Below are 24,062 nucleotides of genomic sequence, written 5' to 3' on the forward strand. Positions count from 1 at the left end.
ACTCGTGGTGGCTGATAGGTTCTATACCTCTATCGTTCTGGCGGTACAACTGCTGATGATGGAATTCTATACAATTGGGACAATTATGCCGAATCGCCGCGGATTTTGTAAAGCAGTCGCGACTAGGAAAAACACAAGACCAAAGGACACTCCGCGTGGCTCCCTGACATTTGCTCGCTCAAAGCATGTGAATAATATGGCTGCAATTTGCTGGTGGGACAGCAAGTCTGTTCACTTTCTCAATGTTGATGGAAACCTCACGCTTGATCGTGTGGCACGCAGCGAGAAGACTGGTGTGCAGAATAAAGTTGCGTGCCCCAAGGTAATCAAGGATTACCATCGCTTCATGAGCAGAGTTGACGTCCATGATCAACTTCGGCTCCAGCGTTACTCGGTCCAGCGGTCTATAACCTACCGCAAGTACTACAAGTTAATATTTCTGGGGCTTGTGGATCTGGCTATCACAAATGGGTACATCATACATCGTGCTTACTGCAAGACTAAAATGGTGAATGGCATGACGCATGAACAGTACATGTGCAGACTGAATCAGCAGCTCATTGAGCTCACCATGGAGGGCATGTACGAAGAAAACAGCTTCATTCCAGGCAAGGGTGTATGTTGTATATCTTACGGTGCATATATAGTTAAACTAACCTGAACATACAGATGAAGACGTGTCCGCGGAAAAAGAAGTCGTTCCCGACGCAGAGCCTACAGACCACAGTCCAAAGCAGAATGAGGACTGGCGGTATCACTCTGAACAGAGAAAGAGGGTGCAGAAGAACTGCAAGGTGTGCGCTATGAGGACGAAAGACAAACGTGGGGCGACGACGACCTACTTCTGTGACAGCTGCGGCTTTGTGGGGCGATCTACTTGTGCGTGAAGCTAAAGTGGCTGTAGTCCGGCAAAATAATGAATTGCTGGGATATTTGGCACAAGGTTTATAAGAATGGCAAGGCAATCCGGGAGAACATGAAGAGCAAGCTCCGCGTGCGTAGATCAAAGACGACGGGATCTTTAGGGAAGTCACCAGCCAAGCGCCGGCGCGTGGACTCCAGGGCCTCTGAAGACTCTGAAGATTCTGCGGACTCTGAGTAAGTGGAGCAGTAATTCGTATAATGATTTTTTTTGTCTTCTGTGCGATCTATGGTCATTCGTTTCATGAGCAAGCAAGTTGACTGTCCGCACTTGCTCACGCTTCATTGATGACAGGGAGTAGACTAGACACTTGACAACCATTAAACAGGCATTCCAAATTTGGCAGCTTCGATTGGTTCAAAATTGCGATCGTCATCATTGATTGCTGCATGGATGATATCAGGATACTTGATTAAAGTATGCATAAATCATTCCCGGTTCTGTTGCAAGCTTTCTCGAATTTTAGAGATAATTTTCTCTACAGATCCGCTGCTCTCGCCCGACTCGACAAGGGGCTTTGCAACATAAACCTTCATGTGGGCAAAGCACGTTCTCTAGCGCATCTGTACAGCGTACATAGCTAATATGTAGCTGTAGATGTACCGGATAGAGGCACCTATGTACGGGTGCATATACAGCAAAGGAAACAACCAACCCCTTCTGGTACGGACTCTCACACGTCCCATCCTACTCCGTTCCCCTAGGGTATACTGAACCTCATATAAACGTTCCATACATATACAGCGTAGGTTTGAAAAAGGCAACAAAAATCCTCCGGGTTGAAGGGGTTACCCACTGTTTGCTTTATTTAACAAAGTCGTGCTTCGCCCTCTGAAATCTAAGACACGCGGTGCACATAAAAATTAAAACTTGGAAGCTTGAAAGCTAATGCAGAGCTTGTAGCTATCCTAGAACTTTCTAAACTACATCGAAGTGGTAAAGTCCGAAGCTAGAAGCTTCGTGAGTAGTGAAAATGAAAGTATATCCAGGGAGGTCAGCAAGACGAGCTCTATGGACAGCCCACTCAGATCAAGTCGCTCGCAAAAAGTTGCCTATTGACACGCACAGCAGCATACGCCGTGTGGATGAGGCAACGCGAAACTTCAATGTGGGTGGTTTCTAACCGTGGTGAGCCTTGGCATCGAAACGCCGTGAATTTAGCTTGCTGGCGTATTTATAACTAATTTAGCTACGGAAAAAAGATCTACTTATATACACTGCTCCGCATAATGTTTTTGGCCATCCAAATTGTTTGAACTACTGCAAGGCTACGATCGCAGTGGGTCTAAAACAGACTTTTTACGATGACGGCTACCGCAAATTTTATGTTCTGTGAACCATCAGCAAACGCCCCCCCCGGTAAACGACACTCTGAATAAGATGAACACAGAAAATAGGCGTGTGGTGAATCCACACAATTGTTAAAATGGTGCGTACATTGATCAACGCAAAGTCGTCGTTTCGCAAAAATCACCAATATGCTCAAGAACAGTCTGGTAGTCTCATATTTTAACTTACATATTTAAGTAAATTTAAGAAAGGACTGTGGCCCAGGCAAGATTGTGTCTGCACAAGACGTGTCAAGCATGGCTCGCACTTTTTGACGTGAGATCGATTCAAAATATGTCGAGAAGCGAGTCCATCTTTTCCGAGCGAGTTTACAGCTAGCAACACAGGAAACGCTGCCGAAATATTTGGCGAGGAGGCAGGCATCTCCCATTACATCTAAGCTGACCATCGATATGAAGTCCTATCTAGATTCCAAGCTGAATGATTTTCATGTATGGTTGCTCAGTCGCTTTACGCATTCTTGCACCGAGAAATGAAGGATGAGCGCATCAACGGACCTACCCCGCAGCCTGCGCAGATCCAGAACTATCAGAAAGGGATGGCGGCGTAAAACCCGACGCGATTGCATCGGCCCGTGCTATCTCACATGTCGTACATGCCGCCAGCGCATGTACAGTGCGACATAGAAAATTACGTTCCTAGGAAGCAGACCCAGTATCACAGCTAGTATTCTGTGACACAAAAGCTGTGACTGGCGCTGTTGATCCTGCTCTCGGCACGGGGTCTCAAGGTGACCCATTTAGCACCGGTTTGACAGACAAGCGTGGTTTAGAGCGCTATGTTGAAGTGCAGCAGGACCCTTCCCAAACTACGCTATCGCACGTGAACACAGTGCACAACTATGTGAAGCACAAGTACTCCGTTTCTGTATTGGGCTTTTCAGATCGCAAAGCTCGGCTCGGCATCGTTTGGATTTTCCGACACACCTTTAAAAGGAGCATGGAGCAGACATCGAACTTTGATGTTCATACTTAGACAGACCACAGTGATGTGACGCAGACACAAAGCGACGGCAACGAATCGAAGAGCAAATCCAGCAGCTCAAACGAGTATTCGTGGCGTAAGGAGCGCTTGGCCGTTACAGCAGCGATTTGAAGTTCCAGGAGTCGTTCTGCAACGACTTTGAATTCCGTGTGTGATCGATGAATTGCCCAGGGCACAGCAAGCAAGGATGGTCGGACTTCTTACCGGACTATGTGTCTCCGAGAGATACAACAAAGCAAAGACAGGAAATAAGTACCAGACATTCGACAGGAAATAAGTACCAGACATTCAACAGGAAAATGGCAGCGGTGGCATTCGCACACAAGGCAGTTCGGAGCGCCAAGTTTGATTACCATGATCCGTAAAGTTGAGCTTATTGCTCAAGTATACAAGCTAACGAGCAGCCAGGTGTACCAGAAGCAGCTAGCTACTACAGTTATGCTGCTCAAGATACGGGAGATCCTATAGTAGGCCTTCGGATTCGCGTGAGCGGCTTCTTTGGGGGTCAATCATCTTGGGCTTTTTCTTCCTAGATAGATGCTCAGAGCTTTGGGGCCCAGTGACCGCCGACCGCTCAACCGGGAAGGACAGGATTCGTTGCGTCTAGGCACACAACGTCATCGTAAGAAGCAAGCCAGGTAAACAGGTCAGACAAGAAGCTGCGAACGCCCATTCCGTGGAAATACAATTCGAGTCTCATAAAGCCGACTGGGTCACCCAGGGTGTTTTCGTTAGGCACTATCGCCCGAACGATCAACTATTGTGCCAGGTGTTGGTAGCACAGAATTGCATACGAGTGAGGGCATATTAGCGCTCAGAGCATGTGACCCTGGGTCCATATCTTATCTTTATATCAGAAAGAGAAACAATCAAGGGGACTCAGGTGTCCAACATCATTAAGAACGCGGCCAAGAGCATGAGACTGGACTCAAAAGACTACTCTTGTCACTTGCTCCTAATCGGAGGAACATACGCGCTACTAGCTGCCGGGAAAAGCGACGTGGTCATCCGGCCAATGGGAAGGTGGTCGAGCTGGTGTTTCTCAGTATACACCCGGTTACGACCAGGAATGATTCGCGACGCGGCAAGCAGCATGATCAAGGCCACAGTATGGGAGCACCGTGAACCAAGTTCAATCACGCTCGACGGGGAAGGCCATCGAGCCTTACTCTAAAGAGCTAATCAAGTCTACTTGTCCCATTCATCGTATTCGCCTAAGGAGGAATGTGCGCGGTTACGGGCAAGTCTGGGCAGAATCTGTACTTTCTAGGTGTGCGTTTGCGTCGGTACATGTATGAGCAAATATGTGGTGGTTTACGCATACAGTGCTGCTATTAATTATAGGGATACTACATTTTTTCAAGCTGCACTCACAATACGAGATGTTCGATTGTGCCGCTCGGTCCAAGAAACACTTGCTTAATGCCTAACAACTAGCGTTAACCATCTTTTAAAAAAAATGTACGTATTGCAAATTCTAAAATGAAATTTGCCATTTTAGGGGGTGTTCTTCTTTATATGGACACTCGGTATACTGAAGCGACTATTCGTTTTGATTGGCTGAAATTATGCATAAAGCAACAAACTGTACATTTCTCCGTCCCGGTCACACGTGCGATCCGCAGGCACCTCCACGACGCTAAGGGGCAAGAAACGGTCTGACGGTGAGATTGGACGGGTAAAAGCGCACTTTAAGGATGAAAAAAACAAGCGCTGGATAGCACGAGAGAATGGCCGAAGTCCGAACGCTGTCTGCAACTATATCAAAATTGGCATTCGAACGCCATGTTTTTCACGAAGGTTTTTGAGGAAAGGAACCAAGTACGTATCTCGGTCTTTATATAGTGATGTATTCCCGCCGACATCATGACACTGCCTCCACCGCTTTCCCGCTTCGAGAAGACTTCTTGGTCGTTCCGGACGTCGAGCCAGTAGTACTGGTAGCCGTCCGGGCCATCCAAGTTGAACTTGTTTTTATCACTAAAGATTAATCGACGCCAGTTGTGCGTCTTACTCAGGAATTTGGCGGCAAAGGCAGCCCGAGCCACCTTGTGACGAGGCTTGATGGCTGGAGTCGTTTGTGGAGTTTTGCACGATTAGGAGCTTTCAATAAGTTACAGACAGCGTTCGGACTTCGGTCAATCTCTCGTGCTATCCAGCGCTTGCCTTTTTCATCCTTAAAGTGCGCTTTTACCCGTCCAATCTCACCGTCAGACCGTTTCTTGCCTCTTGGCATCGTGGAGGTGCCTGGGGATCGCACGTGTGACCGGGACGGAGGAATGTACAGTTTGTTGCTTTATGCATAATTTCAGCCAATCAAAACGAATTGTCGCTTCAGTATACCGAGTGTCCATATAAATAAGAACACCCCCTAAAATGGCAATTTCACTTTAGAATTTGACATTCGTACATTTTTTTTAAAAGATGGTTAACGCTAGTTTGTGCAGCTTGAAAAAATGTAGTGTCCCTATAATTAATAGCAGTACTGTACTATGGGTACAGTAGTAATTTTTAGCAAATGCCGCCCGGATTTTAGAAAGTCAATGTGACACGCCTTCATTTCCGCTTAAGTACGCCAGGAATTCATTCCAGAATCCGCAAAAAAAAATGGTGAAGCTGTTTTGTAGCGTTGTTGGCGTGGCGGGAAGCGCGTTCCCTGTGAACATCGACGAGCGCGAGTCGGTGGGAGACTTGAAGGATGTGATCAAGGCGAAGCAGCCTGAAACGATCACGGTAAAACAAGCCGACAAACTGAAGCTCTTCCTGGCGAAGAAGACGGACGGCACGTGGCTGGATGGGGCGGGCGTGGCAGCTATGACGCTCGACGGGGATGGACATCCGCAAGGCTTTCAGCAGATGAATTCTACATTGTGGATCAACAATGAGAAGCACTTTGGGAAGAGCTTTAGACCGGCTGAGGGCGACGTTCACGTGCTGGTGGTCGCTCCCAAGATCGACTCAAAACGCCCAGCAGATGATGAGCTTATCGCGGCCGTGAAAAGAACGAAGACCGACGAATTTGCAAAGCTATCCGTGAAAACAGACGAATATCAGCTCGACAGCCTGACTGCGACGCAAGAAAGTGCCACTCCGGTTGTTCGCACACCTGACTTGTACAAGTTCTGGCAAGGATTTGGTGGATTTCCGCCGTATTATTTCGTTCGGAAGGAAGAAGTGGTGTTTTGGGAGGTGATTAAAAAGTTCAAGTCGACTATGACAGAAAGAAGGATTGTGATTGTAGGCTCACCGGGAGTCGGAAAGTCCTGCTTCCTCCTGCTTATTGCGTTCTACTTGGCGTGTGTGGAGAAACGAGAGGTGCTTGTAATTCGATGCCTGAAAGAAAGCGAACGTGCGAACGCGGTGGTGTATTTGAATGGAGACGGAAAATACGCACGACTAACGGATGCCCTACCGAAACATATATACGCGATGCGCCGTCAATTTCCGAAGGCGATCGTTCTTGTTGATGGCTACCGGCAACGAGAATTGACGGTACCCAGCCAATTGGTACCGTTTCACTTTCTCGCGACGTCGTGTCAGTTCGATGTGAGGCAAGATGACCAGTCACGCCTTGTGGTTTTGCCGGCGTGGCGCAAAGCAGACCTGCTGACATACGCGCAGCAAACCAACTGGGTGATCGATACTGGCTTACGCAAGATCTTGCATTCGGTGAAGGACAAAACTGTGCCAATACTAGTTGAAGAGCAGTACTACTACAGTGGTGGGAGTCTACGTGAGTTTTGTAGGACGCGTGATGAACTTCAATCCCGAGTCGTGGATGATTGTGCAGCAGTGAAAAGTGACCAAGCAAACGAGCTGATGTGCACTTATGGCGGTGGTAAATCTCAAAACCAAGTGGACCGACTTCGGCGTCACTACATCGACGACTGCACCAAGGAGGAGCACTATCGGCGGCGTATTCACTGGACGCTTTCTGTCGACTCAGGGTATGCGCTGAAACTGTTGGGGAAGAACGTGAGTATGGAAAAGCAGCTAGAGATCTACACGTATGCAAAATCTATTGGTGCCGGCTTCCACGGCGTCGTATTCGAAGTGTTGCTTCACAGTGCAGTTCAATATCGCAAGCCCGTTGTTTTGAAGATGCGGGAGGGGGCGAAAGTGAGAAAGCGTGCCTCGCCTGCTTGACCACACTGGAGCAGGACACGTACTGGTGCCCGGACTACCCGTTTTTTTCCTTTCATTGACGCAGTGACCACGTGTAAAGCATTCACAAGAGGAAATGAAAGCTCCGAGACAGTCGTGGCTTACATTCAGGTGACGATTTCAAGCGAGAAAAAAATCATGGAAAAGAAGTTAACTGACCTGAACATAACGCTGGATCAAAACAAATCGCTAAAAGGATATAAAGCGCGTGTTTGTGGTAGCTGGCCCTGACTCCAGTGTGTGCGGGAGATTTGAACTCCATGATGCGCCAGACACATTTATTACGATGGTGGGCCGAAACTGCTGGAGCCTAAGCAAGATGAGATGGATGTAGAACAGTTAACTTGACAGATAATCATTGGTCAAATGCCTGAGTCGGTTGGGTCTCAGAATTTTAAAACAAGATCAAGAATTTTCATTTCCTTCTCGTAATTCCGTTCCGGTCATTCCGAAATCTTTGGAGCTATTATAATTCATCAGCCGTAGTGCCACAATGTAGTATCGTCGTCATGGCTAACTCTCCTCATTGAAGCATGTCAAAACCACTCGTTAAATTGATAGTCCCAGGTCATAATGTTATAACTGCAGCCAGTCATTTGTTTCAAGTAGTTGTTGATCGACCACTGCTAAGTCCGTACAATGTTGTGTCGGCAAACTCGCCCACTTCCACATCTTTCGAGTGCAAGTACACTACAACGCCAAACCGATCGTGAATGATTCCCTGCCTCATCGCAGAACGGGCATCGACCTCGCTGCGATTATCAAAAATCAACTTTACCATCTCAAATGTTGCCAGTAGCAGCAACCTTCGACAACGTATCTTCCAAACAGCCTTCTGTGTGATTAAAATGAAGCCACTTTACCACGCTTAAGTGGTCTCTCATAGCAGCAGATGCCATCGTAGTTGCAGCCTTCGCTTCGGTTATAATGGAGCCACTTCACTACGTCCAAATGACCATAACTTGCAGCCCAGTCCATCGCAGCAGGCGTACAGCCTTCTGTTGTGTTGGCATGAAGCCATTTTAACACTTCGAGACAGCCGCCATAGGAAATAGCTAACTTTGTGCAGCCCTCATCCCGATGAGTGTGCAGCCACTTTAGTATTTCTAAATGACCTCCACGTGCAGCTCCACCCATGGCATTGGATGAACACCCTTCAGAACGAAACTCATGTAGCCATTCCACTACTTTTAGAAATCCATTTGCTACTGCCTTATCCATCGCTTGTGCTGTGCATCCTTCAGTACGATGGACATGGAGCCACTTGACGACTTCAAGATGGCCATTACCAGCATCGCCTTATGGCTACAACCTTCGTCGCGGTTGTCATGAAGCCACTTCACCATATCAAGATGGCCACCCTTCGCTGCACTATCCATTATCCAACAATCGCCTCATTCGCACTTCTTATCGTGAAGCCACTGCACGATATTTAGATGTCCACTTTCCACCGCTCTTCGCAGAGCTTCAACAGTCAAAGCAACTTGCGTCTCATAATGTAGCCATTTTACCGTATCCAGGTGTCCATTTGAAGCTGCAGCTAAAAAGCGTCGACCTACGTGGCTTTCCTAGCCCCTGAGAGTACGCATACTTCAAGAGCGACAATGCTCCACTCGCAGCAGCTCTATCCCATTCGACTCGACGTACTGCGAGGTCACAGTTCACAAGAATCCATCGCGCAGTCTCCCAATGTTCCTCTTTTTGGGCATCAAGTAAAGCATATTCAGCAGGAGCATGGCACTCATTGTATAGCCACCGAACTGCTGTTGTATTCCCCGTCTTTGCAGCAGATGGCATGAATGCGTCATAAGCCACTGCACAGTCTCATCATGGCTATAATCCAATGCTCCGCACATCTCGACACAGTTCCAGTAGGTCTGTTCGCGATGGTCTTCGAGCAGCAGCGTAAACTGCGGCACCCAATCGCTCACCCGGCAGATAAACTTCTATTAACCACCGAAGTGCCCGTTGATCTCCTTTTATTGCAAAAAACCATGAAGTTGCATTGAGCATCCAGCGTCGGTAGAAAGGGTCTACAGTAGCAGCTGGTACGAGCACCGATATACTGCAGCAAACGCAGACTTCGATTGGGTAAAAGAAGCGAGTTACGACGCGTGCGGCGGTGAAAAAAGGGAAGTCAGAGGCGCTATTATAATAGCTGAGCTCATCGACGTTGCAACGGATCCATGCAGTATTACACTTTTTGACATGCAATTTAGAAACGCGTTTCTACAAAATTTACCAAAACGATGATTTCTAAATGGTAGCAGTAAATCATGATGTCAGGTGTCGATAGTGCAACACAAGCGGACCCTTCTGCTTCTGATGCTGCCAGATTGTTCGCTGGATGAAATGCACCGACAATTCTGGCCCCACTGTAGCGCCCATGCACGCCATCTCAAATTGTACTTCGTCCGGTACCTTCAGACGTTTCTGGATTAACTTGCGCAGCTCAAACATCTGAATAAAAGACAAATAGGCAGAGATTACGTCACAAGTTCATGACCTCAATGCTGTTTGACGCACCTTGAAGTTGCCGCTCACCTGCATAAATGGGAATTTAAGCTCCGGCAATGCATTGGCATTTCTATCCAGCACGATCTCAACTCAGCCGAATTACTCTTCCAGATAGTATTCATACAAGTATCGCAATGTAGTGATACGTACGTGTGCTGCGGATAAACTTCAATCGTGAACTGTTTAGTACACGAAACGTTGCTTCCGTTGGTGCTCGTCTTAGCGTCATGTGGCTTTACTGAGTTCTTTGACCGTCCACGAGAGGATGAAGTCCCCGGTGCAGATGATGAACCGTTGGCTCCATCCTTGTGGTCTGAGTCAGGTTTGAGCTTGAAAGTATTCGTGGTGTAGAACTCTTTTTCCAGTACTAACTCGTGCTCTTTAAACTCAGGAAAAATGCGGTCCACTACGGCCTGTAGTTTTTGATCCGTGCTAAGATCGACACAAATTAGAAAATAAATACCACAACTTTCTTGCCGAACTTACATCAACGTTGCAATTGGTCGAGGGCTCAGCACCTTGTTGCATTTGGGACAGATGCAGCTGCCCTTCACGAGGAAATGTCGATAGATGCAGCTCTTACAGACTAAAAGATGCACAAATGATCATCAGTGTTGTGCAACCACGGCAGTCCGTGATTAGAATAGCAACATACATGAATGAAGACAGTCGGGGATGGTGTGTGCGTCTCGCAGAATTCCGTGGCACAGCACGCAGCCCAAATGCTCTGTCAGCTCCGCTAACTTTACTGTCATCTACAAGGCAGCATATACACAATATTGGTCAGCTCTGAACGCAGACCTGCAAGCGTACACAGTGCCAACTGCGTACCGTGCGCGCGTCCAATGCCATCGCTCCTCGCGCCAAATTGCTTATCTGAGACTGGAAACTCGAAGTTTGAGTCCATCAGATTTTTGGTCTGAATTAGTATCAATTTATAGTCACAACCAAAATTGATGTGATGCACTGTGGACAAAAAAATGTAGCGATTGCAAAATATGATTTAGTCCACTCGAATCAAAATTTTGGTCGCACGCCTGCAGGCAGCGATGATTAAGGGGTTGTTCTACAGCGAGTTCGACAACGTAGCAGGGCCTGTGATCCTCTTCCAGGCGCCGGAAAAGTGTGTTGTGTGTCTCTGTATCCTAAACTTATTTTTTCAGTGCTGCTAACGTCTTTTAACCTGGTGGTAGTGTGCTGAGCAACGAAGTGTTCGACAGTGTGTCGGGCTATATTATCATTGACAAGGCTCTCTGTGGAAAGATCATCACTGGTGGGCGGGATATTAGATGCTTTCCTAAGTATCGTTATCATACTAATGCAATTATACCGGTATAATGGTAGTTCGAGCGCAGCAGATGAAGATCGTCGGGTACCCAGTATGCATTGAAGACGACAAGTATCACCGTAACGCGCTGCTATTCAACATCGGTATGCCCGGGCATTGACATCAATTCGATATATTATACTGTGTGATTAAAGATATTTGATGTATAAATGCAGGCTTTGTGTTCGACGAGCTCGTAGAGACGGCACCATACCGACCAATTCTTCGGAAGGTTGGGAAAAAAAACTTGGTTTTTGTGGTACACCAGCTGATAACCTTTACTCTATGTGTCATATACTGCAGTTGGGAGCCTTAGTGGAGGGAATGGAGAAGGAGAGCGGATTCCTGTACAACGCAGACAAGAAGGAGCTCCTGGGCACCATCCTACCTCAGATTTTAAGAGACTTAACACTCCACGGCGAGTGCACGATCCCAGTGGACACTGCGAATGTTGTCAACTTGAAACTCTTCCCCACTTTACAAGACCCAGCCTCAGTGTTTGAGTACCAAGTGCCAGTAGCAATCCGAGATCTCCGTGCTCTTCTCGAAAATAGTGGTGCGTTTATATCCTCTTTTTGGCGGATCCCGTCCAAGAAACTCACGTGGCTTTTGGTACAACAGCAGAATGGGACTTGGCACTGCAACAGATTGTGCCGTTCATCGATGGCGTCCGATACGTGAAGCGCATCAGTCTGGAAGCTGACGTGGAGATTGCAATCGTCAAGAAGTGTGTCCGTCAGCTTCTGTACTACGGCTGTGTCACCTTGATCGATATCTTCCTGCATTCCAACATCTACGCCAACACTCCGAAGATCGCCGTGCTTGCCAATGACCCCAAACTCCAAGCTGAGTGTGCGGTATACATCTCGAAATCCGGTCATGCTCCTCCATCATTCGCTCGGATCTTCGCCTTGTATTGCTCGGTCCAACCCAGTCTGCGGATGAGCGACTTCTGTGTCGTGTACTCGGACTCGCTCGCACTCATCGATGTCCGTCGATTTGTCACGTTTGGACTCATCCATGGATTCTTACGACGTGTGCATCGCTATCCTATCTGCATCGACCGCAACGTACCAGGCTCCAGTCCACCACAACAGCAACAAACTCAGCAACCCCAACAACAGTCGCAACAACAAGCAGGGCAACAAAAGGGTCGTCCGTATACATTGTCCACGAACTCGCCGTCATTATCTGCGATGAACCCCATCAGCGCTGCTCCAACCTCGACACAGCCAGCGAATGGCGTGAACGGGAATGGAGCTAATGTCTCTAACGGAACTGGAGGCAACGTGACAGCTCTAACGTCATCTAAACGAGCACTAGTAAGCAAGGCAAATCAACTGGAGAAAGATGTGCTTCGTATGATGGACGGCGGTCACCACACGGACGAAATCTGCAGCAAATTCTTGTTGCGATACACCGACGTCGAGTCCACGATCCAGATGACACCCAACTGCTTTGCAGTGCACAAGTGAGAGAGCTACGAGGACTGCAACATAAAAAAAAACTTTGACATCATATTTAAATTTTCCCCACAAACAGATACGAGTCTGGTGTACTATTTTACTCCATCCAGAAGCCTGAGATCTCCATGTTCATCACAAGCGTCAGGTAGTTGACCATCTCTTCCTTGTTGTGATAAAGAGGCAAGTCGATTCGGTTGAAACATGTGTGGCCCTTAGGCATGAGGCCCGTAGGAGGGGCACCACGTTGTACGAACTGGATAGTAAATCGTCGGACACGGCCGTCACTACTCGTAAGTGCCTTGAAGCCCTGTACCGGTACACGAGATGTACCGGTGGCGAATTGTAGCAAACGAGCTCGTTCTTCGCTCGTAAACTCGCGCATACACTCCCAGAACCATCGAAGTACACGGTGTTCAGCTGGAGTGGGTTTCTCGAGCTTGACCCAGCGTACTTCACTGTGTGTATGCCAGTCGTTCACGTCGAGTTCGGGTACACCAGACAAGAGCAGATCGAACTCCTGGTAATCGAAGACAGTGATCAAAAACTGCGGCATGACGTCGTAGAAGCCCATGAGGAGAGCACCAAGTTGCTCCGAAATACTCTCAAACATGTAATGTTTAAGTAGCAATTCCAGATATTCCTGCTTGTTCTCATCCGTCACGTCACGGTCTGCTCCACCAGGTACAAGCTCGACCGTGTGAGACTTGCCCTCGGAAGTAATAACCTGTACCGTAAAGTCGATCGCAAGCAACTCCGCGTGGTCGTTCTGCTTCATCCACATGGCATTCTTGTACAGATCTTCGTCCAGGAATTCCAAGTCCGAGAACGAGATGGGTACACCCAGAATATGTTTAATCAGTGGTAACGCAAGCGACATCTTCATGTTGTAGCCTTCAATCAGCGCCTTCGCCAGTAATCGACCGATGAACTCGTAGTATTCCAAGTGGTTAGGCACTTTAGAAGCCGACGCAGGGTTGATCCAATAGCCCATGTTCTCTCCTTTCGTCGCGATGAAGAGACCAAAGTCGTCGTTAAAAAGTGAGTCACTCAGAATCTCGTACCACTCACGAATTAGCCCTCCAGCATCCAATCCCGGCTCGTTCTCAAAGTAAATACGAAGGCGTTCCCAGAATCGACTGGGCGGACATTTGAGCATTTGCTCCAACGAATCACTGACCACATGTTCACGTCTTACGACGAATTGGATGTGGCCTTCTTCGTAGCTTCGCCAGCGCTTCTGAACCTGCTCCAGGAACCAGCGGTTCTTATCGTGGAATGTCAGCGACGCAATCTCCTCCAGGTCGTCTTCGCAGTCCATACGACGAGTGGTATCCGTATACGCTATAATCGTCCCAGCAGGAGTCCACTCGTAGCCTCCTTCGCCGTCTTCATGTCGTACATAACCGGTAGATACATTCGAGATACCTGTGTCGTTAAAGTCATGGAAACGCCGGTCCTCCACAGCGCTTGGTCCTCCAATATCTGGGATTGGTCCTCCACCTATTGTGCCTTCCCGGTCTTCACTAATCTGGTTTAAACCTCGAGAACTTGCAAGTCCACGAGTACTTGCGAACGGGTTGGTTGTACTACCCGAAAACGGTTTTTTACTGCTCGCATTCGGGTTGAACGGGTTTGCACCACTATTAGCAGGATTGAACGGGTTCTGTTGCGAATAGAAAGCCATGGTGGGGCGCTCTTCTGCTTCTTCTAGACGTTGCAACGCCGTCGCACGTAGAGGCTGGAAAGACGGACGTCCCAGGTCGTTATTGGCTGATAGAAACGAGCTGTCCGGGTGCCGACCTTCACTCTCAGGGACCCCAAAGTCCCTTAACGCAAGTGCAATGTGCTCGTTGTCTTCCCTCAATGAGGACGACGACGAGACGCGACTTGTGTTGGATGTCCGTGGGAACTCGTCTCCTCCTAAGATGGCTGTGCCATTGGGAGGCGTACTGAGTCCACTATACATTGTTTCGCTCCTGGTTTCCTTATTCAGGGCCTCGTGTTCTTCCTGCTTTGCGTCGATACGTACCCACCGCATGACGCCATCTTTGCCTCGCTTCCTCTTCCAGAGATGCCGACGCACGGCCGCTTTCTGTCTGGATGTGAGGTCCATTTGCTTGAGTCTTCGCACGTGGAAGCTGCGTACACGTGACTGTTGATTGAGCATACTTTGGCTAAAGTCCTGCTTGTGTAGACCCGACGCTCGAGCAAGATTCGACGGTGTCGTGGCTGTGACGATGCGTGGCGTGCCGCACATGACACAGCTCGTCTTGTCCGGGTGGTTGTCGTGGAAACAGATAGAGCAGGGCCACTCCTCTTCTCCGCGCTGTAGGAAACTGTCCACGAGGTGATGCCGCATCATGTTGTTGTTCTGGTTATCTCTTGCTAGGAACCGCTCGATCTTGCGTGCGTAGCTCCAGTAGTAATAGATGGAGCCGAAGAGTACCAGCAACGCCAAGACCAGGAACACATACACCAGCACCGCCATACCAGGGCTCAGCTCCTGCCCGAAGATGGCCGTCATCCTGCTACCGATTCGACTGTCGGTAAAGTGTCCCCCTTGTACCAATTTGCCGAATGGGGAAGACAGGCGACCTTTTTTCTATGATGGAAAAGAGAGGCGCGTCTGGACTGACTCTTGGTATTTTGACCAATAATAAGGAGTTAAAAGAGAAGTTTCAGCCACTGATCAGTGCGGAAAGCTATCCGGAGGGCTAGGACTTCATATCTCTGTCGAGCAGTCACTTCGTTCAAATTATTGGGCATCATGCAATACGAGAACCCAATGCACAGGGTCGTTACCCGACCGCGTACATGTACAGCGTTGTCTGAACAGCGTCCATCCAAAAGACTTGCTACATGTACAGGTTGGAGTCCAGCAGAAGACCACGATCAGTGTTCGTCTTACGCAAGGAGCACGGTAGGAAGAAGCGTGACCAGGGCTGTCCGGACAGTCCGGGACGATGGGAACGACGTCATGCTTTTGGTTGGAGCAGATTTCGCCACCGTACCCATCCAGTCGTATTACGGGAAGACCTGGATACAATAAATTTAACACAAATCAACTCCGCCACAAACGCACTTGGACTGCACAGTGCAATGGCACCCAATACTGTACATGTAGTTCAACAAAAATGCAGCAACTTCATAACTGAGAGAAGCAAAGCCGCCGTCTTTTCTGAAATACTCAAATCGGCGGCCAACAGTCACGAAATAAGGGATCTGCTGGATGATACGCTACGCTATTAATAATACTTGTACTGGACAGTGGCAGTTCAGATACTATTATTACAATATCCTCACGGCTGTAGTAATACAGTGTACAAGAAGACCCGAAGAAGTGTGGCGCAGCGACAGAGTGATTATTGCAATTCCATCCTCGCGCAAAGACACAAAGCTCCGCCTTGTTTGCGGTGCGATGTCATGCCCGGTTTATGTAAAAAACTGCTTTCGCGTTCAATCGGTTTGCCACACCAATTACACCTCATTGCTACATTCTTTACACAACAAGCTTGCACCATGAGCAGCATCGTCGGACGCCTGCAGGCTCGCGTGCAGCGCTGGCACCTGCTAGGACGCTACTACGTCAATAAGTGGCACTACGATGGGTCCAAGTGGGTGGATCGCGTGTGGTACGGCCAAGGAAGTACGGGAAACGGACCTCAAGTGGCCTCTGTAGCCTTTATGATCACGCGCAGCATGAGGCAGCAGCTTCTGGACGCTGGTTTTCCTCCTTCTGCCATCTCGACGCTGCAACCAGCGGCAGCACAAAAGATCATCACAGAAAAGATCACATTTGTGCAGTTTGAGGAATTGCAGAAGCAGCAACAGGTGGAGCAGGCAGCCGAGACAGCAAAGCAAGCTTTGAAGCAGGAGGAGCAGAGCGCACTGGTGGCGACGACGGAAGCAGAGCAGGAACATGAGCAGACCACACTGACAGCGGCGCTTGTTGTGCAGCAAGAGAAAATAGAGAAAGAAGAAGGGAAATTGTAGTAAATGTGGTTGAACCATTGCAAACACAATGTCTATCAGCTTGGCTTTTGAATGGACCAGCCGAAAGCATGTCAGCTACAGTATTACAGTACATCACTAGGCCAACCGCTTTCTTAGCTGCGTAGCCCAGCAGCATTCTATCTGAGCTCCCTTGGCGCCTGGTCGAATGCGAGCGCACAGTGTTGAACACAGGGAATGGTATCAGCAACGCTTCCACTTCGGTGGCATCATATCCTCGATCTATTATACTACGCAGTATGTCCTCGATGCGTCACTCGTTTCACCACTTGATCGCCGTCTTGATTTTGGCCAGCATCTCGTCGATCGGGGTCAGTGCCACGACCATCGCTAGCTGAACGCCCCACCACAGAACGCAAAAGATGGACCCGTACAGGACGCGAGACCCAGTCCTCTCGGTGAAATAAATCCACAGTGCCGATCCGATCACGTAGATCAGCGTTAGCAGCCAATAGCCGCGGTAGAAGTCGCGGCGTAGATCACCGTAATGCGAGTTCTTGCGCCACTTGGAGCGGTGCATTGACGCCAGCATACCATGCTCCAGTGCCTGCGTCGTCAAGGCCGAGACCAACACGATGGCACTTAAGGTCGTGAGGGACGCAGCAGCTGGAGCGAGGTGCAGCGCTAACGCCAGCGCCTGTTCGGCGAGCCATGAGACCAACTGCAGGGCTGACACCAACAGTGCCATCTTGGATCAACTTATTCAAAATGTTCGTAAATACGGTCGGTTTATTTGAGAATAATATCCTTACCGTATTTTCAGAAAATACAGCTACATGTACCGGTACAGTAGCTGGGTTATATTTTAAAATTTAATTTTTACTGCTAAACTAGTTTTTAAACTTGCAATATTGTGCGGTCTCCCGCGCGGTTCTTTGTTTGAACACTAGCGCAAATCTGTTTTTGAATTCCTAGTGCAAAAAAAGGAAACAGCCCATCAAGAGGACGTACTGTTTACTTCAATAAAAACACAAAAACTATACTATCGGCACCGCTAAAGCACGGCTAGCACAGTAATATCACGAGCATCATCAATTTTTAAAGACTGACCACCGCAATAGTACGTCCTGCACCAACCGTAATTCAATCGCTAATTTTGCCCAATCCGCAGCCTGATCGTCACAGAAATATCGTCCAACGAGCGCAGTTCCCCGGCGAGGGGGGTCCAAGGTAAGATCATTTTCCAACCAGCCGCATCAAGCTCATTCTTCCAGCTCCTTCCTTTTGAAATGACCATTCGACACCCCTGGCATGTTCTCGCCTCAGCAATGCCATGCGTCCAGGCAGGGAACCTTCTGGGTAATTTCAAGCAGACTAGGGTGCCGAAGAGTGAGCTGGCCCTGTGCTCCGTATGCATGCCCCCTGCCCCACATCCCATGAGAATTCAGCGCCTGTTTTGCGCGTGCAAGGCTTGCGCTGACGTAACGGCGGCACAAGAGTGTCCGTGGCGAGCCCGGGTCACGTCCTGTCAAGAGCAAGGCTTAGTGACGGTCGAGGAGGCATATACGCCACTCCAGCACGCTCGCCACGCAAGCTGGTGCTGACCCCACCAATGAAGGAGGTGGTGAAAGACTGGGCAGCCCAAGGACTGAAGCCCAAGCGCATCTATAATGCACTTCTTCAGCGTTTCAGCCTGACCGAGGCGACTGAGTCCTTTCTATCAACTGTGCGGCGTTTTGCGCATCACCAGGTTACGGGACGGCTTGGGGGAAGTGGCCTCCTGGACTTCGTACGCAGGAAAATCAAGGACTCAGGGTTTACGGGACACGAAGATGAAGCAGCTCCGTTCACATTCACGAGCCGCATTGATAGAGACGGCAAGTCAATCACTGGCAACGGCAGTGACGCTGATCCGTTTGTGGTCGTGTTAGCTCGAAGAAACAACTACGCCGTGCCGACCGTGATCCTGAATCTTTCATCTTTCACTTGGACGCGACCTACAAGCTCACGCAAGTCGGGTATCCAGTTATCGTTGTCGGGATCTCGGACATGGCAAGACGATTTCATTTGTTGGTAAAATTTATTGTCTCGCAACAGCAGCAGCTACACTACACCGAGGTGCTTGCGCTCGTGTGTAAGATGTTCCAAACCATTGTTGGTAAATTTCTCCGGGTACGCTTTGTGATGGGAGATGCTGACGCAGCCCAATGGAACGCGGTGAACGACGTGCTTGGGCAAGGGGGGATTTGTATTTCTGATGTGCTAGCGACAACGAACAATCCATGCGAGACGTACAATGCAGTGATTAAGAGAGATGTCACGCTCCGCAGAAAGCTGAAGGTCGGCGCCCTACTGATCCAGCTACTTACTCTTTGTCGAAGTGAAGCTGTCACCGCGAGTCCATTTGCCGTGTCCCCGGAGCCAGATTCTCGGTTGGTTCGTCGAGCTCGCGCGATGTCGCGGGCAGGCTTGCTTGAGCTACACCACTAGTCTCGGAACAGTATCGCATTTTTGCTAGCTACCATGGCTGAGGCCGAGCCTTTGGATACAGTCCGTGTAATTAGCAAGCCATGCCCGCGTGTACAAGACGAGATTCGCCGACGCAACGTTGAGGAATTACCCGTTACAGCCCGGCTGAGCAAATTGAATGCTGCAATGGAAACGCTTGGTATGCCTTTGAAGGGGTGGCTGATTGACATGAGCTCAGGTAAGTGCCCTTGTCCCTTTTCGACAAAGCACGGCTATTGTGTGCACATACTCTACGCGATGAAATGCTGTGGAACTAAGGATCTAAATGGACGTCAGACACTTGACAATCGAGGAATATCCGGTCGCGAAAAGGGACAGAGCTCCCGCGGGCGCCCACGCAAAAATGGTTCGGCACTAGAGATGGAGTAGGATCTACATTGAAGGGGATTTAAAGTGTCTAACGTCTTTGCTTCATAAATCTCGATGGTGCTTAAGTCAGTTTACGTATGTTTATATCATGTCATATATACATTCACTTAATTTCCCCCATTATTGTGTTCGTTAAAAAATTGTTTTTTGTTGTTGCTCTCAAATGCCATGTCTTGCAGAAATTCCGGGGTGCTACCAGCTCACGGAATTTAGCCATTGCAGCGATACGAGCTCCTGTGGTCTCTCAATAATGACCGGGTAGTCGCTGCATTGCGCGCGTAATTCGGCGCAGCTGGCGTAGGGAGTTGGGACAGGAAGTGGGCGCTCTCACGATCGAAGTATAGCTGTCGCGCCTTCTCGTCCTTACACTTTTTCATTTTCCATTCTCTTTTCTCCATGGCGCAATACGCTGACAACGTCGACTCCCATGCTTTCAGTGAGCCACGCCGAGCGCCCGAGGCAATGCGAGTAGCGTAGCGAAAAGATGCCAATCTGTCCTTAGCGCTGATAGCCACGTTGCCAGAAATGCCCCCCACCTTAGGTGATCCGGTGTACCGGGGATAAATCCAAGTAGAACAGAGTGATAAACTAGCATGTTCAAATAAACCACATCACCTGGGCGCTGCACTAGTACGCACGATTTGGTTGTGTCGATCATGCGATTGAAAGTGTCATTTCCGTTTTCAAAACTAAACAATTCTGCAGACTTAGGCGTTCTGAAGAACACCCAAATCTTGAAGGTGTGGGTAAGGCTTGGAGGGATATACGACACTACACGACCATGGTCTGCGTGAATCGGCGAGATTCGATTCCCGCTTTGAAGCCATGACTCCACAGGGTACACGTAGGCCTCATCGGCAGGAAATACCAGTATAGAGTAGTATCCAGGAAGATTGACTATGAGTTGATCGCGAGGGGTTGGAATCTTCTTTTCTCATAGGCGCTCAACACGACGCTGAAGAAAGGCACGCATATCCTTCACACGCAGTAAGTCATTAAAGTGGGTTGGCGCTTCGGGAAGTCGTTCTTGTTTGCGAAAGCGTGCCACCATAACAGGCTCCTAAAAAAACTAACGCAGGAGCCTCGCCGCTATCCGCATCGCTCCATGAAAACCCACCGTCAACGTAGCGGTCAGCGGAAGCAGGAAGCTTGGCTACAATGCGCGGAATCATAGCTCTGCTGTTTCCATAATCTCCACATTTCGCAAGATCGCACAACTCGTTGATAAAATCCACCATTTTTATTACCAGAACACCGCACACGATCGTAGCCTAGAAGAGCGTGGACTAGGAATTAAACAATCGCTACCTTCGGGCGTGTCGATGCTCGCTCTGCGGTCTCGTACGTCCTCTTGAGGCCTTCTGGAACCGCGCGAGTAGCTGGCGCTTGAACGGTCTTGTTGTGAGAGTACAATTTGGGACAGAGCATAATGCAGTCGTCTACACAGCACATTATAGATTATTTTGTCTCATACGGTAGGTCTATGTGTGTGGCTAAAAAGCAGCGGGGGTCGATGGGAAGAAAACGGTTCATGTTTTGCACCGGTGCTCCTGCTGATTATGAGGTGCTGAATATAAAAATGCTGGTGTTTCTGGTATTTCCTCCCCCATCAAGCAAACGTCGTTCCACCCGGGAACTTGCGTCGGGCCCTCAAAAAGAGTTTTGCCGTCACTGCTGCTGCTGTAAACTACTGTTCTTCTGCCTTGCCATGCCCAACGCACAGCCATGGACGCAGGAAGAGGACGTGTATTTAGGTCGCGCGTACACAAACACTTCCGAAGACGGGCGGGATAACGGGAACGGACCAGCCAGGTTAGCACTCCGACCAGGACGTGATCTACCATGACACTTCCTTCGTGATCGTCTGTGGCGCAGGTAGTGCCTTGCGCTGACGTAAGAAGACGAAGATGTCGTCGTGACCGAGATCATCTTGGGGCGTGAATTGATAAACTTGTTAGTAGTGGTCATTTGGCACTAGACATACTCCGCTGGGGATAGCCCGTAAAATGGTACGTAGGGACATATAAATGTCGTTTATTTGAAATGAGCAAACGGCATTACAACTATCACTTTGCACTATCCATCTTGCATTTTGCACTACCGTTGGAGATGCTCTTAGTTTGAGGTCAATTAAATACGATCTGCGACCGCCCTGCCGGGTTGTAGTGCCTCGCAAGCGAGAGATTGGCGGCAGTCGAGGGTGGTAATCGCGATCTAGTGTACCTGCGCTGCTGAACAATGCGTCAGGGGTGGTAGCGGCGGCCTTGGACTTCAGGAGAACTAGCGCACCATGCGCCAATCTGAGTGCGGTGTGTGCAGCCTGCTGTGCGCTTTCGAAAGTAGCATGTTCAGCATAATCAATAACCTAGTATGTGTGTTCCCGTGGTAAAAATATTCTCATTGGCGATAGACCAAACCTTGGTTTGGCTATTTTCGTAATGGGTCGGTAAACATCACAAATGATACTGATTTCAGGTCTAATTTTGGTGACAGGAGTCAATTTTATGATCTTCTATTGCATGTCGTTCCCACAGCACAATTTCATTGGTTAATGACCAGAGATATACATAAATCAGCGGGGATTCTGGGCTTTATAAAAATGTCTAAAGTTTTCTTTGCTGTGCACCGGATTGCAAGCTAAGCCAATATATAATTTAGTTACCACTACCCACGCTGGGTCTGTTATTCCCAATCTTCACCGAGCTAGAGCCGCCAACGCCGCTCCAATTCTTGAGGGAATGACACAATGCAAATAGATGATGATTCATAGTTAAGTCTATACATCTCTTTCTTCTCTGTCCCTTACTCATTAAATCGTTTGCCAGGCCTAGCTTCTTGTATTTTCTCCCCTTGATCCATCTTTTCAACTGTATTAGCAAGCTCTCCCAGATCCGTGACGAAATCATTGTATTGTCGCTGATCACGGCTACACCTCGATCAGGAATCATGGGTACACCTGGATTCCTGAGGCCGTTCGCTTGATCTCAGCACCCCACGCACACTCCCGCTTGATCACCCCCGATTCGGTACTCACAAATGATCGACTTCGTGCATCATGCCTCGAATGCTCAGATCTCTCGTAGATGTCGTGAGTCCATATCTACGTACGTCCAATCTGAGACCTTTGGTGTCAAGTCAAATCTCCCCCGCTTGCTACCCGGATCTCGGACCTCGCAATACCCCCAATCTCGAACTTTACATTTTATCACTTAAAATCTGACTTCGCATCGTCATTTCCCGTCCAAATCGCGGCAGCCTCTGTCCCGATCCACCACCTCCGGATCCAAATCGTCGTGCTTGAACCAACAGTGTCATTAATCCAGAATAGTGTCCAGTTGTCACTTCCCGTCTTCTTATTTCTTAAAACGCACTTCACCACAAGATCCCGACGAGCCCACAGATGTGAGGTTTGCGTGATGACGAGCGTGAAGAAGAGGGTAGTCCGACTTATTGAAAACAACATCACGACTGTAAACAACCCTATGTGATTTCACATCCATGAGGCGATAGCCTCGCTTATGCTCAGGGATTCCCAGATAAATGCATAGCTGGGCTCTTGCATTCAGTTTATCTCTGTAAATTCCGTTAATGTAAGCATACACAGCACAGCCAAACCCAAAGGTATTCAATAGATGGTGGTTTGTTATGCCATAGCTCGATTGGTGTACGGTCGTGCGTGTTGTTACTTGGTGTCATATTGAGCAGTGTTGTATCATGGCTAACACACTCCGCCCATAGCTGTTTTGGTAAGGATTGGTCCAAAAGCAGGGCTCGGACACACTCCATAATGGTGCGCATTCGTCGTTCTGCGATACCATTCTGTTATGATGTGTACGCGCTAGTAAACTGAGTATGTGTTCCGAACTTCATGAAGATTAAACGTCCTAGCTTCTCATATTCTTTAGCGCTGTCGGCTTGCAGAGCGTGAAATGGTAGGGTATACTCAAGAGTCTGGACATCGCTGCGAAATATATTCAACGCTTTCATTCGAAAACTCTCGTAGCATGAATAGAGCTGGCTACGTGCTTTGATAGGGTAGGTAAACATGTAGCGACTAAAGTCATCGATGAATACCACGAAGTAACAACAGCCGCTGAGGCTATCGACGGGAAGAGGTCCACATATGTCAAAATGAATCTTTTGTAATGGGGCAGAAGAGCGTACAGCATGTCTATTAGATGGAAATGAAGTAGGTGTGATTTTGCGTATGTGTATGCAGAGCAAAAACGTGAATCTGGACGCGCTAGAGTGAATGTGTCGAGTCCTGTTAGCACTTTGTCCTTAGAGAGTGCCTGTAATACACGGATGTTAGGGTGTCCAAGACGTTTGTGTAACATCATGAGTTGGGTTTGGGCTTTACCTGCTCTAACCACGTGCGCTTCTTGCTTTCTGAACAGGAAAGAGCTGTGAATTGGTACAGCTTGAGAAGAAGCGAATTTCATCGCCCTTGATGTTGAAGCGTTGGTTGGTCTGGACACTGCAC

General features: G+C 48.7%; 7 protein-coding genes across 7 annotated transcripts; 3 read left to right on the top strand and 4 right to left on the bottom strand.

Annotated features, from left to right (window-relative positions):
- Positions 1 to 5,863: 5,863 nt before the first annotated feature.
- Positions 5,864 to 7,845, top strand: PITG_16221 (Crinkler (CRN) family protein; the record flags this gene model as incomplete). Its single annotated transcript, XM_002897580.1, has 1 exon — positions 5,864 to 7,845. One exon carries the CDS (start codon positions 5,864 to 5,866, stop codon positions 7,400 to 7,402), a length of 1,539 nt encoding a protein of 512 aa, XP_002897626.1.
- Positions 7,846 to 8,911: 1,066 nt separating this feature from the next.
- PITG_16222 (uncharacterized protein) lies at positions 8,912 to 9,433 on the bottom strand (the record flags this gene model as incomplete). Its single annotated transcript, XM_002897581.1, has 4 exons — positions 8,912 to 8,954; positions 9,012 to 9,199; positions 9,241 to 9,311; positions 9,352 to 9,433. The coding sequence occupies 4 exons, from the start codon at positions 9,431 to 9,433 to the stop codon at positions 8,912 to 8,914; spliced, it is 384 nt and encodes a 127-aa protein (XP_002897627.1).
- A 261-nt stretch (positions 9,434 to 9,694) lies between these two features.
- PITG_16223 (uncharacterized protein) lies at positions 9,695 to 10,789 on the bottom strand (the record flags this gene model as incomplete). Its single annotated transcript, XM_002897582.1, has 6 exons — positions 9,695 to 9,880; positions 9,947 to 10,007; positions 10,088 to 10,369; positions 10,424 to 10,523; positions 10,593 to 10,692; positions 10,769 to 10,789. The coding sequence occupies 6 exons, from the start codon at positions 10,787 to 10,789 to the stop codon at positions 9,695 to 9,697; spliced, it is 750 nt and encodes a 249-aa protein (XP_002897628.1).
- A 178-nt stretch (positions 10,790 to 10,967) lies between these two features.
- On the top strand, positions 10,968 to 12,739 carry PITG_16224 (uncharacterized protein; the record flags this gene model as incomplete). The annotated part of the gene is made up of 7 exons (XM_002897583.1): positions 10,968 to 11,060; positions 11,131 to 11,210; positions 11,282 to 11,368; positions 11,441 to 11,496; positions 11,568 to 11,820; positions 11,886 to 12,553; positions 12,596 to 12,739. 7 exons carry the CDS (start codon positions 10,987 to 10,989, stop codon positions 12,737 to 12,739), a joined length of 1,362 nt encoding a protein of 453 aa, XP_002897629.1.
- Positions 12,740 to 12,827: 88 nt separating this feature from the next.
- Positions 12,828 to 15,254, bottom strand: PITG_16225 (HECT E3 ubiquitin ligase, putative; the record flags this gene model as incomplete). The annotated part of the gene is made up of 1 exon (XM_002897584.1): positions 12,828 to 15,254. One exon carries the CDS (start codon positions 15,252 to 15,254, stop codon positions 12,828 to 12,830), a length of 2,427 nt encoding a protein of 808 aa, XP_002897630.1.
- A 995-nt stretch (positions 15,255 to 16,249) lies between these two features.
- PITG_16226 (uncharacterized protein) lies at positions 16,250 to 16,747 on the top strand (the record flags this gene model as incomplete). Its single annotated transcript, XM_002897585.1, has 1 exon — positions 16,250 to 16,747. One exon carries the CDS (start codon positions 16,250 to 16,252, stop codon positions 16,721 to 16,723), a length of 474 nt encoding a protein of 157 aa, XP_002897631.1.
- Positions 16,748 to 16,973: 226 nt separating this feature from the next.
- PITG_16227 (uncharacterized protein) lies at positions 16,974 to 17,429 on the bottom strand (the record flags this gene model as incomplete). Its single annotated transcript, XM_002897586.1, has 1 exon — positions 16,974 to 17,429. One exon carries the CDS (start codon positions 17,427 to 17,429, stop codon positions 17,004 to 17,006), a length of 426 nt encoding a protein of 141 aa, XP_002897632.1.
- Between the last annotated feature and the right edge of the window lie 6,633 nt (positions 17,430 to 24,062).

Source organism: Phytophthora infestans, genomic scaffold, assembly GCF_000142945.1.
Source record: "Phytophthora infestans T30-4 supercont1.43 genomic scaffold, whole genome shotgun sequence".
In the NCBI taxonomy this organism is placed as follows: Eukaryota; Oomycota; class Peronosporomycetes; order Peronosporales; family Peronosporaceae; genus Phytophthora; species Phytophthora infestans.